The sequence below is a fragment of the Rhinoraja longicauda genome, chromosome 34 (genome assembly GCF_053455715.1).
Source record: "Rhinoraja longicauda isolate Sanriku21f chromosome 34, sRhiLon1.1, whole genome shotgun sequence".
Classification (NCBI taxonomy): Eukaryota; Metazoa; Chordata; class Chondrichthyes; order Rajiformes; family Arhynchobatidae; genus Rhinoraja; species Rhinoraja longicauda.
The window spans coordinates 20,507,266-20,520,113 of NC_135986.1; the positions used below are offsets into that span (position 1 = coordinate 20,507,266).

Here is a 12,848-nt window from a genome sequence, read left to right on the forward strand (position 1 = left end):
TAGTATATGTAGGAAAATAACTGCAGATGCTGGTTCAAATTGAAGGTAGACACAGAATGCTGGAGTAACTCAGCGGGTCAGGCAGCATCTCAGGAGAGAAGGAATGGGTGGCGTTTCGGGTCGAGACCGTCCTTAAATGGAACATAAGTGTAAGAAAATAACTGCAGATGCCGGTACAAATCGAAGGTATTTATTCACAAAATGCTGGAGTAACTCAGCAGGTCAGGCAGCATCTCAGGACAGAAGGAATGGGTGACGTTTCGGGTCGAGACCCTTCTTCAGACTGATGTCAGGGGGGGAGGGACAAAGGAAGGATATAGGTGGAGACAGGAAGTTAGAGGGAGAACTGGGAAAGGGGAGGGGGGGGGGGGGGAAGAGAGGGACAGAGGAACTATCTAAAGTTGGAGAAGTCAATGTTCATATCGCTGGGCTGCAAGCTGCCCAAGCGAAATATGAGGTGCTGTTCCTCCAATTTCCGGTGGGCTTCACTATGGCACTGGAGGAGGCCCATGACAGAAAGGTCAGACTGGGACTGGGAGGGGGAGTTAAAGTGCTCAGCCACCGGGAGATCAGGTTGGTTAAGGCGGACTGAGCGAAGATGTTGAGCGAAACGATCGCCGAGCCTGCTTTTGGTTTCGCCGATGTAAAGAAGTTGACATCTAGAGCACGGATACAGTAGATGAGGTTGGAGGAGGTGCAGGTGAACCTCTGTCTCACCTGGAAAGACTGTTTGACAATAGACAATAGGTGCAGGAGGAGGCCATCCGGCCCTTCGAGCCAGCACCGCCATTCAATGTGATCATGGCTGATCATTCTCAATCAGTACCCCGTTCCTGCCTTCTCCCCATACCCCCTGACTCCGCTATCCGTAAGAGCTCTCTCTTGAATGCATTCATCAGTTTGGGTCCTTGGATGGAGTTGAGGGGGGAGGTAAGGGGACAGGTGTTTCATCTCCTGCGGTTGCAGGGGAAAGTGCCCGGGGACGGGGATGGAAATGGAACATAACCCGAGACTACAACTCCCAGGGGGCCCTGCGCCGATAACCCGCCGTTCTCGCCTCCAATTGGACAGCCTGGTGAGCACGTGACAGGAAGTAAACCCTAGGACGCTGTTAAATACCATTTTCTTTAAAAAATATATAATTTAGACAACCGTTCGACGTTGTGTGCGTAAAACGCTGTCTCCATGCTGATCGGGAGACAGTTAGCTTGTCTTCTGGCTCGCAGGAGGAGCTGGAAATGGCGCGGGGGCCCGCCGCCGCCGCCGCTGCAGTGCCAGTGGCGGAGGGAGGCGGCGAGCGCGAGGCGGCCGCCGCCCGCCGCCGCCGCCGGTTCAAACGGCTCGCGAGGCCAACGGCAACAACGGCCGCCCGCGCGCCCGCTGCCGTCCGGCGTCTCCCGCCTCTCCGCCAACATGTCCTCGACGCCGGACTCTAACCCGACTTACCCCACCACCGACTGGAAAGTGGCCAAAAGTAAGTGTGTTCCCGCAACAAAAAAACAAAAAGGGAAAAAATAACCGCAGAAGCAGGTTGACACACGCAAAAGTAAAAAAAACAAATACATTTTTTTTCTGCCCCCCCCCCCCCCCCCCAAGCTCATTCCTCACACAAACGTCAAACTTGCTCTGACTTTTGGCTGCTGAACGCGCAAACTTTATGTTCGAAGGTATTTATTCACAAAATGCTGGAGTAACTCAGCAGGTCAGGCATCATCTCGGGAGAGAAGGAATGGGTGACGTTTCGGGTCGAGACCTTTCTTCAGACTTTATGTTCGGAAGGTTATTTTAGTTTGTTTTTTGCTTTTCAAAACGGTCCACTCACCCAGACCGTTTTCTGAGCTCCCTTCCACACAATCCGCTCGCCTACTACTACTACTGACTGTGGTGTGGTTTATTTACCACCTTCCAGATAAATCCCTGTTTATTCTGAAACCAAAAGTCTGCAGAAATGTCACAACAACAGAGCATGTAATAATAATAATAATAATACATTTTATTTATATAGCGCTTTTCATATACTCAAAGACGCTTTACAGAGATTTTGAGAACATAGGGAAATTAATAAATAGATAAATAAGTAAATAAATAAATGAACAGAGAAAGGAGACAGTAGGTGAGGTGACCTTCAGTGGTTGAAGGCAGTACTGAACAGGTGAGACTTCAGCGATGTTTTGAATGTGGTGAGTGTGGGGGAGTCTCTAACGGTTTGGGGTAGTGAGTTCCATAGGGTGGGAGCAGCGATGGAGAAAGCCCTGTCCCCCCAGGATCTGAGTTTGGTCCGGATGTGGGGGGATAGGAGATTGGCAGCGGCAGAGCGGAGGGTGCAGGTGGGAGTGTGCCTGTGGAGGAGGTCGGTCAGGTAGGATGGGGCCAGGTTATGGAGGGCTTTGTAGGTTATGAGGAGGATTTTGTACTGGATTCTCTGGGGGATGGGGAGCCAGTGGAGTTTATAAAGGACGGGGGTGATATGGTCACGGATCGAGGTGTGTGTGAGTAGACGGGCATGTGTCGCGTTGACCACGCACAACAGCACAAACTACAACAAAGATTTTTTTTTTAAAAAGACTTGAATTTATTCATGCATGATGCTGCTGGTTTACACCGAAGATAAGACACAAAATGCAGGAGGAGTAACTCGGCCGGACAGGCAGCATCTCTGGAGGGAAGGAATGGGTGACGTTTCGGGGTCGACACCCTTCAGATAATAAATATTTATTTATTCCCTCACCACAAAATATTATTTTTAAGGTCAGAAGTGATAGGAGCAGAATTAGGCCATTCAGCCCATCAAGTCTACTCCGCCATTCAATCATGGTTGATCTATCTCTCCCTCCTAACCCCATTCTCCTGCCTTCTTCCCATAACTCCTGACACCTGTACTAATCAAGAATCTTATCTATCTCCGCCCTACATCAAAAATCTTCTAACCCACCTCTCTAACTCCAGGTCCCTCAGGTCGGCCGACTTGGGGCTACTCACTATCCCGCGGTCTAGGCTTAAGCTCAGGGGTGACTGCGGTTGCAGCTCTTAGACTGTGGAACAGCATCCCTCTCCCCATCAGAACTGCCCCCTCCTTCAACCACTGAAGGTCACCTCACCTTCTGTCTCCTTTCTCTGTTCGTTTACTTACTTATTTATCTATTCACTTCTCTATGTTCTAGAAATCCCTGTAAAGCGTCTTTGAGTGTTTGAAAAGCGCTATATAAATGTAATGCATTATTATTATTATTATTAAGTCCAGGCTCAAAACCTATTTCTACTCCCTAGCGTTTGAGGCCCATTGAGGAGGCGCTGTGAACTGTTTTGTATGTGCTGTTATGTTTGTGTGCTACTGTATGTTTCATTTTTTCCTTAGTACCTAAACAGATGTACAGCACTTTGGTCAACGTGGTTTGTTTTTAAATGTGCTATACAAATAAAATTGACTTGACTTGACTTGACTTAAAAAATATTCATTGGTTTGGCCTCCAGCCTTCTGCGGCAAAGAATTGCACAGATTCACCACCCTCTGACTAAACAAAATTCCTCATCTCTTTCCAAAAGGAACGTCCTTTTAATTCTGAGGCGATGACCTCTGGTCCTAGTCGAAGGTATTTATTCACAAAATGCTGGAGTAACTCAGCAGGTCAGGCAGCATCTCAGGAGAGAAGGAATGGGCGACGTTTCGGGTCGAGTCTGAAGAAAGGTCTCGACCCGAAACGTCGCCCATTCCTTCTCTCCTGAGATGCTGCCTGACCTGCTGAGTTACTCCAGCATTTTGTGAATAAATACCTTTGATTTGTACCAGCATCTGGAGTTATTTTCTTACACCTCTGGTCCTAGACTCGCCCACTAGTGGAAACATCCTCTCCACATCCACTCTATCCATGACAAAGTTTAATGGTTACTGTTTCCAATTAACGCTGCAACTGGTATACCAAAACCCGCACGGTAGGCTTGCCCCGATAAAAAGTATTATAGCTTTCTATTCTAAGGTGACTTTTTGAACAGGTTATCAGTTTTCTAAAATACAGCCAATAAAAGATTTTTGCCTTGATAAGTATGCACCTTGGCTTACAAATATTCTGAGAGCTTTCCTTACTATAAAATGCACCTGATATTGCAATATATTTAAATAATACACCTGATATTGCAATATAGTGAGAGCTGTCAATGTAAAAGGCACCAAATAAAAGTTTTTGTGTAATTAATGCATGTAGCATTGGGCATCTTCATTTTAAAAGATTAAATTCATTTGCATAAGATTGCAGAGGCAGGCATTGATACACAAGAGATTGCAATGCTGAAGTCTTGAGCAAAATATAAAGTACTGGAGGAACTCTAATCATTAGTCTGAAGAAGGGTCTGAAATGTGCAGGGCATATTTTCCCTGCACAGATGCTGCCTTAATTATTCTCATCTAACTCTAAAAGCATAATTCTATTATTGTAGAAACACAGAACTGCTGATGTTGGTTTACAAAAAAAGACACAAAGTGCTGGAGTAACTCAGCAGGTCACGCAGTAACCCTGGAGAACAGGTTGGGACCCTTTCCGACCTTAGGTGTCACATATCCATGTTCTCCAGTGATGCTGTCTGACCTGCTGAGTTACTCGAGTACTTTGTGCCTTTTTTTCTCTCTATTTCTTTCTCCCACAAATGCTTTTCTAGCTTTTCCTTCAAAGCAGGTAATACAATTTTCCTCAAGCAATCCCTGTAGTAGTGCGTTCAAATTCTGAGTTCCATGTTCTCAGCACACTTAGAGGAAAGTAGTTCCTCCTTAACCAAGTTGGCAAAGTGGCCTGTGTGTTCCACATTCTCTAATGACACTTCTTACTGGTAGCTTTTGGATTCCTTCATCCTTACATGTAGAAACATGTATAAACATACAAAACTGGAGCAGGAATTGGGCACTCCACCCTTTGAGCTTGCCCGGACGTTTAATAAATTTATGGGTGAGCTGATTATAACTTCAGCTCTACATTATCTTTTACTTGTGGTAAGCTTTTGCTCCTTGCTTATTGAGAATCTATCTTAATGATATTCTCCCGCGATGATGCCTGACACGTTGAACACTCTGTCTCTTCCATTTTAATAGCTCTTGACAGAGCCATTAAATACTGTCAAGCTTTTGAAAGTCACAGAAACCTTTAAGTGAACATATTTGATAAAAACCTTAAATTAGATATTTTAATTCCACTATGCAATCACATTTAAATTTATTTGATCCTTGGTTCTCATTGATTTAACTGTAAAAGCAGTTGGGCAAAACCTGTTGTTATAATTCTGCAGTGGCCTGGGTTAATTTTCAACTGTCCCTGTTATCTAGTAAACCACTCAGTTGCATCATTATCTTCTTAGGGCAACTAGGATTTATAATTACGTGTTGATCTTTCCATCTGTACTTTCATCCCAAAAAATAAGTTTTAAAAAGGGCGTGAATCAGCCATTTCAGAGCATCTGCCATTCATTGATCTGTAATCCTAGCAAAGGATCAGATTTGAGTCATAGAGTGATACAGTGTGGAAACAGGCCCTCCGGCCCAACTTGCCCACACCGGCCAACAATGTCCCAGCTACACTAGTCCCACCTTAATCCATACCCCTCCAAACGTGTCATATCCATGTATCTATCTAACAGTTTCTTAAATGATGGGATAGTCCAAGCCTCAACTACCTCCTCTGACAGCTTGTTCCATACACCCACCACCCTTTGTGAGAAGAAGTTACCCCTCGGATTCCTATTAAATCTTTTCCCCTTCATCTTGAAGGGTCCTCGATTCCCCCACTCTGGGAAAGAGACTCTGTGCATCTACCCGATCTAATCCTCTCATGATTTTGTACACCTCTGTAAGATCACCCCTCATCCTCTTGGGCTCCAGGGAATAGAGACCCAGTCTACTCAACTTTTCCCTTTCGCTCACACCCTCTAGTCCTGGCAACATCGTCGTAAATCTTTTCTGAACCCTTTCAAGCTTGACAATATCCTATAACATGGTGTCCAGAACTGAACGCAATATTCTAAATGCAACACAATATTCTAAATGAAAATAATTACATTGGAGAGAGGATGCAGATAATTTAACAGAAATATAACTGAAAAATTCTGTTGTTAAAATTTCTGCAATGTAAGTTGTAACTAGCAAACATTTCATTTAAATTTACTTTGTTAAAATATAGTGTTTGTTTTGGGAAATGCTTCCATCCATGTACAAATTATTCACATGTGCAATGTCAAGCCCAGAAGAATATATCGATCCATGAAATACAATGTGAATTTATCTTTGAGCATCTAACTAAAGTGCTATCAAAAATTAATAAACAAATAGTTGACTGATTATTGTTGGGAGCCTGACATGTGGAAGAAACTAAACTGGAATAATGAAATTCCCAAAAAAGGCCAGAAATCAACAAAATGTCTTTCTCTTTTTTTCCTTATTAAGAACACTTGGAGAAAAGTGATCGTACAGAGAGACGGAGTTACTACAAAGCAGAGAGATTTGTTACTCTTGATCAAATTCAAACATGGAAAGACTTTTCTGCAGGCAAGTCATAGACTAAGATATTAAAAGGAAAATAAACTTGATGGTAATTAAAAAAATAGGGCTAGTGATTCCATAAATTTTCTTTCATCCTCAAAATCTGAATTTTGTTGTTGTTGTATTTTAACCTTAAAAAAAATTAGATTTTGTAAGCACTAAATATGTGTTGCGGTACTGAGGCATGAAGAAAATAGGGAGAGATGTGTCAACAATTTTGCCTCGATGTCTTTGAATCAGGAAGTAATTTAGAGAACAAAATAGAAAATGATGGAATTCCTCAGCAGGAAAAGATCAAGGTAGAAAGAGAAGAATACTGTTAATATTTATGCCAGTGATCTTTCACCAAATCTAAAAGAACTCTTACCAGTTTATAACTAGTTCCGAAGCATTAATAAAAGGTAGCAATGGTGGAAACAATTAACCGGGTGTTCCTGGTCAAGGCCCTGGCGTAATCTTAGCACGTGTGAATGTTTGGAGAGCACAAGATTGGATTTGCTTTCAACAACACGATTGTTATTATCAGAGATAAATAAAGAGTGGAAATTACACAGAAGAACCCAAACCATTCAGTGTAGTCTACATTCTCTCCAGAAGATGCATAACATAAAGACGTAGAATAAAACCAATTTCATCAACGTTACATTTCCAAGTTGACCTCTGCATAAGATATGTCACTATCTTTTCCTATGGGCTGGCTTGCGATTAAGTAACTTCAGAATAACCTTGTCTAATTCTGGTAACTGAAGAGGGAATCAAGTCTAATTCTCTCAAGTCCATGTTATAGACAATAGACAATAGGTGCAGGAGGAGGCCCTTCGAGCCAGCACCGCCATTCAATGTGATCATGGCTGATCATTCTCAATCTGTACCCCGTTCCTGCCTTCTCCCCATACCCCTTGACTCCGCTGTCCTTAAGAGCTCTATCTAGCTCTCTCTTGAATGCACTGATAAGTTGTGGACACTGATAAGTCAGTTTAATTATTCTTTATACACCAACGTGTATTAGATAATATTTTTGTAAGTTGGAAAACCAAACCCATAAAACTACTGTAATCTTCCCATTGCAATATTGAATTCTCCATCTTTGGGTAACTCTGTCTGTGTTATAACTGGTCATTTCTGCTGCTGTCTGTATCATAACTAGCCATTTCTGCTTTTATCTGTATTAAAACTGACCATTTATGCTGAAAATATATTGCACTGTAAATTAAATACCAGTGTCTCTACACCAACGCCTCTACTTCCTTAGGAGGCTTAGTAAGTTCGGCATGTCCCCAACAACTGTCACCAAGTTCTACAGATGCGCCTTTGAAAGCATTTTATCGGGATGCATCACAGCATGGTTAGGGAACAGCTCCATCCAAGACCGCAAGAAATTGCAGAGAGTTATGGAAGTAGCTCAGACCATCATGCAAACCAACCTCCCTTCTATTGACTCCATCTATACTTCACACTGCCACAAGGATGAGTCTCACCCCGTCGCTCCCTCTTCTCCCCTCTCCCATCATGCAAAAGGTACAGAAGTGTGAAAACGCACACCTCTTGTTTCAGGGACAGCTTCTTCCCCGTTGTTATCAGGCAACTGAACCATCCTATCACAAACTTGAGAGCGATCCTGGCCTATCATCCACCTTATTGGAGACTCTCCCACTACCTTTAATTGGACTTTATCATATACTAAATGTTAGATAAACACAAAAAGCTGGAGTAACTCAGCGGGACAGGCAGCATCTCTGGAGAGAAGGAATGGGTGACATTTTGGGTTGAGACCCTTCTTCAGATTGGTTACACTAAATGCTATTCCCTTTTCCCTGTATCTGTACACTACGGACAGCATGATTATAATCATGCTTATTTACACTGGAAAATATTATTTTCACTTACTGGATAGCATGCAACAAAAAAGTTTTTCCAGCTTGATACATGTGACAACAATAAACTAAACTAAATAATAAACTAAACTAATTGTGTGCCCATTTGCAGGAAGTAGCTGCACATTATTTTGGCTATAAACCAGCAAGAGGATAACCTCACTTGACATGAAGTTAAATAAAAATCTTTTCAACCTTTCCAAACATTTGTTGATATCAATTCAGGTTTGTTTTGTTCGTTCCTCAGAATTGCACGCAGGAATAAGTCTCCAATTGGTGTTTGTGGCAAAACTGTAGTGCCACAGTTGTATTGTTGAAAACACACTGGGAGATACCTCAATGTTAAAGTCCCATTGAATAAGTATTGTTGCATCATAGATTTTGCTTTCTAAAGTTCTCCTTGACATATCAAATCAGATTGCTTCAGTTGAGCGAAACATTGCTGTATTAATAACTTGTGTCGTTTACAGGAAAAATCTGCAATTACTAGTTTGTTTTATATTATTAAAAGTAGTTACTTGGAAATTAAAACAATTTCAGTTTCTTTATGCTATCCTTTTATTTCTGCTCCAATTTTTTTTAAAGCAGATCATTTACAAGCTGCAAAATTGTGTAAAAAAGTAAACATCAAAAATTCTTTTCACAACACTATACAATCGTTTCAAAGTACTGAAATTCTGTTAGACAATTATTTTCTATAAGTGCTCATCAAATCTTTCGAACATCCGAGTCCAAGTGGTTTAAGTATGTTTTCTATGTCTAAGAGAAAATAGCTTTTTAATCATAGTTTGTTCACTGCCACCACTCGGACCAGAGTTATTTATTTCTCCGATTTGAGATTCTTTTGTTCCGATTAATCCGTTCTTATAACACTCAAGTTCTTCTTGTGCAACATGCAGCTGTGTCTTCAGTTTATTCCGTTCCTGCAATACATCTCGCAGTTCCTGCATCGTGAAACGTGGGCGATCTGGGTCATCGATGTCTACCACAAGTTTGTCCGACCCGAAATTTAGTTTTGAATTGCTTACTGCTTGTTGAAGTTCTCTGTTAAGTCTTTCCGTCTCGGTTCTTAGATTGTCTCGTTCAATTTTCAGTGTTTCCACCGTTAAATTGTGCTTGTTCACCAGACACTCCAGCATTTCTAGGACTCTGATTATCTTATATTGCATCTCGGAAACCCTGCTATAACCTTCCGAGCTGCCGAGTTTCATTAAATCGCGGCCAATAATGTAAGAAATATCATAGACATGTTCAACTGTGAGCTCGAATGGATCTTTGTCAAATGCTGATGCGGGATTCGATTCCTCCTCCATCGACCTGGGGTGCCAATTCCCGTTGACTGAAAATGGAAATAAAACCAACTTGACCATCTAAAGATGAAGAATTACTATTTTGCAAATGGTAGGCTTAAATAAAGTTTCACCCTTTGAATTCAATTAATAAACCTGCAAAATAAATAGTCTCGCATTTACGTTACACCCCTTACCAGAATCGGCTTCAATTTTCACTACTTCCCTTCAGGGCAAGTATTTTTCACGTGACAGGAAATAGCCGGGATTATTTGATTGACATTTTTCTTAAGCAATGCAATAATTTGTTTGGTAAATTCTGGTTGCTGAGCAGATAAATATTTGTGCTTGCGTTTACGTCTCGTTGTTCAGCATTGGACTGTATGGGACATGTTAAAATCAATAATTTCTATAGTCCTTTATTTTGTTAATATTAATTTACATTCTTGCGGCTGCAAGTAAGAATGTCATTGTTCCGTTTTGGAGCATTTCACAATTAAACACTTGACTCGCTTGACTCTTGACATTCCACACATTTTCACCCTTCCTGGTGATAGGGCCACATATGCCTTTCTAGAACAGCATCCGTACGTCCTTGTGTAAGAAGGAACTGCAGATGCTGGTTTAAACCGAAGATTTAAACAGTAAACTTCAATACATTCAAAATTCCGCTGCCCGTCTACTCACCCACTCCCCGATCCGTGACCATATCACCCCCGTCCTTTACAAGCTCCACTGGCTCCCCATCCCCCAGAGAATCCAGTATGGCGAGTCGTAGGCGAAGTACGTTGAGGTAGACGTTTATTATAACATTAACAACCGTGACAATCAACGCACCAAACGACAGACAACCATAAATCTTACTGTCTCCTTCGGAGGACTAAACGAGACTGCCCAGTCCCTTTACCTGCGCACCACCTCACCCCTTCTACCAATCAGAGGGTTCGATGGTCTGGACCAATCCCTGTGTCCCTACATGACCCCCCAGAACCCTCGGTGCGGTACCGGGCAGGTGCCCGGACCACCCGACCGGAGCGGGTGCGGAGAGGAGAGGGGGGCCCTGCCTGGGGTGGGGGCGGGGAAACCGGCACCGCGGGAGGAGGGGAAATTGCCGGAGCCGGAGGCGGCAGTGGCAAGGAGACCGGGGGAAGCGGGGTCCCGAACGGGGGCAGCGAGGGGGAAAACTGTTGTACGGGAGCCGCGGCCGGAGGGCGGCCCCGGCGAGGAGGTTGAGCCGCTGTGACGGGCTGGTCTGGGTCCAAATAGGCGGGCTTGAGGCGGGACCGAGACGACCTCTTGTCGTGTACCCACTTCTAACGTGAAGGTGACTGTGCCTCTCTTCACTACCCTGAACGGACCCTGGTAAACTGGCCGAAAAGGGGGGCGGTGGGCATCAATGCGCCGGAAAACGAACTCGCAGTCGCCCAAAGCCGGCGGGACGTGTGAAGGGGGATCCCCGTGACGAGAAGCAGGGACGGGGGCCAGGGACCCCACCCGCGCTCGGAGTGCGGCTAAGAGTGCTGACATGGAGGGAGGGGGGGGTGGAACATTGAGGGAGAACGTCGCCTGGTACTCATAGGGGCGAGCCATAGACCAGGTCTGCCGAGGAAGCTCCGAGATCGTGCTTTGGAGCCGTGCGGATACCTAGGAGAACCCATGGGAGCTGGTCGGCCCAGTCGGGTCCGGACAGGCGGGCCGTGAGTGAGGCTTTAAGCTGCCTGTGGAACCGTTCCACCATCCCGTTGGCCTGGGGGTGGTAGGCGGTGGATTGTTGTAAACGGGACCCGCACAGCTGAGTCAGAGCCACCCACAGGGATGAGGTGAATTGGGCGCTCCGGTCGGTAGTGATGACGTCCGGGACGCCGAAACGGGCAATCCAATTTAGCGCCAGAGCCCGCGCGCAAGAGGCTGCTGAGATGTCGGACAACGGGAGCGCCTCTGGCCACCGGGAGCGCCTCTGGCCACCGGGTGAATCGCTCGACTACCGTGAGGAGGTGGGTGTAGCCCCTGGAGTGGGGTAACGGGCCGACGAGATCCACATGGATGTGGAGGAATCGGGCTGCTGGGACCGTGAACTGCTGGACGGGGGGCCGAGTGTGCCGGTGGACCTTGGAGGTTTGGCACGGAATGCAGGAGCGGGCCCAGGCGGCCACCTGCCTCCGCAGCCCGTGCCAGACAAATCGAGCCGCAATCAGAGCCGAAGTGGCCCGTATGGACGGATGTGCCAGGCCGTGAATAGTGTCAAAAACCTGGCGCCGCATGCAAGTGGGTACTACTGGTCAGGTGCGCGGCAGGGAAACGTCGCACCAGAGTTTAGTACGCGTGGGACTACAGGCTACTTGTGCCAACCGCAATCCCGAGGTGGTGTGGGGGTACAGGGAGGGGGTGTCTTCCAGGCGCTGAGCCTCCGCGAGCTCCTGGAAATCCACCCCGGAACTTACCTCGGCAACCGGGGAAACCGCCGGTCTGGACAGGGCATCCGCCACGGCGTTTAGTTTACCCGCAATGTGCCGAACGTCGGTGGTAAATTCCGAAACGTAAGTGAGGTGTCTCTGCTGGCGGGCCGACCACTGATCGGAAACCTTCGAAAAAGCAAACGTCAATGGCTTGTGGTCAGTGAACGCCACGAAAAAGCGGCCCTCTAAAAAATAGCGAAAATGACGGATCGCTAGGTAGAGGGCCAGGAGTTCCCGATCAAAGGCACTGTAAGCTATCTCGGGGCAAGTGAGCTGGCGGCTGAAAAAGGCCAAAGGGTGCCAGAGGCCGTTAACCTGCTGTTCTAAGATGCCCCCCACCGCCACGCCGGAGGCATCGACGGTGAGGGCGGTGGGGGCAGAGGAGCGCGGGTGGACGAGCATGGTGGCGTTCGCGAGGGCCAGCTTGGCTGCCGCGAAAGCCGCGTCGGCAGCAGGGGACCACACGAGCTCGGTGGGGTTACCCGCGAGGCATTGGAAAAGGGGGGCGCATGATCCGGGCTGCCGCCGGGACGAAGTGGTGGTAAAAATTCACCATACCTACAAACTCTTGTAACCCTTTGATAGTGTCGGGGCGAGGGAAAGAGCGGATAGCAGCCACCTTCTCGGGCAAGGGAACGGCACCTGCCTGTGTGATCCTATGGCCCAGGAAATCTACTGAGGATAGTCCGAATTGGCATTTGGACGGGTGTAG

General features: G+C 45.8%; 2 protein-coding genes across 2 annotated transcripts in view; one reads left to right on the forward strand and one right to left on the reverse strand.

Moving 5' to 3' along the window:
- The first annotated feature begins 1,134 nt into the window (after positions 1–1,134).
- The window catches only part of LOC144609245 (ADP-ribose glycohydrolase MACROD1-like), a 794,541-nt gene continuing 782,827 nt past the window's right edge, over positions 1,135–12,848 (forward strand). The window contains exons 1-2 of the mRNA XM_078427668.1: positions 1,135–1,474; positions 6,422–6,523. Of these exons, the coding sequence (XP_078283794.1) occupies positions 1,186–1,474; positions 6,422–6,523 (391 nt within the window). The 5' untranslated portion in view covers positions 1,135–1,185. The remainder of the gene's footprint in view (positions 1,475–6,421; positions 6,524–12,848) is intronic.
- LOC144609437 (RILP-like protein 2) lies at positions 8,992–9,927 on the reverse strand. Its single transcript, XM_078427915.1, has 2 exons — positions 9,878–9,927; positions 8,992–9,730 (listed from the first exon to the last, which is right to left on the reverse strand). The coding sequence occupies exon 2, from the start codon at positions 9,702–9,704 to the stop codon at positions 9,132–9,134; it is 573 nt and encodes a 190-aa protein (XP_078284041.1). The 5' UTR covers positions 9,705–9,730; positions 9,878–9,927; the 3' UTR covers positions 8,992–9,131.

Excerpts from the sequence above, each read along its gene's own strand:
- LOC144609437 (XM_078427915.1), bottom strand. The coding sequence starts at position 9,704 with ATGGAGGAGGAATCGAATCCCGCATCAGCATTTGACAAAGATCCATTC.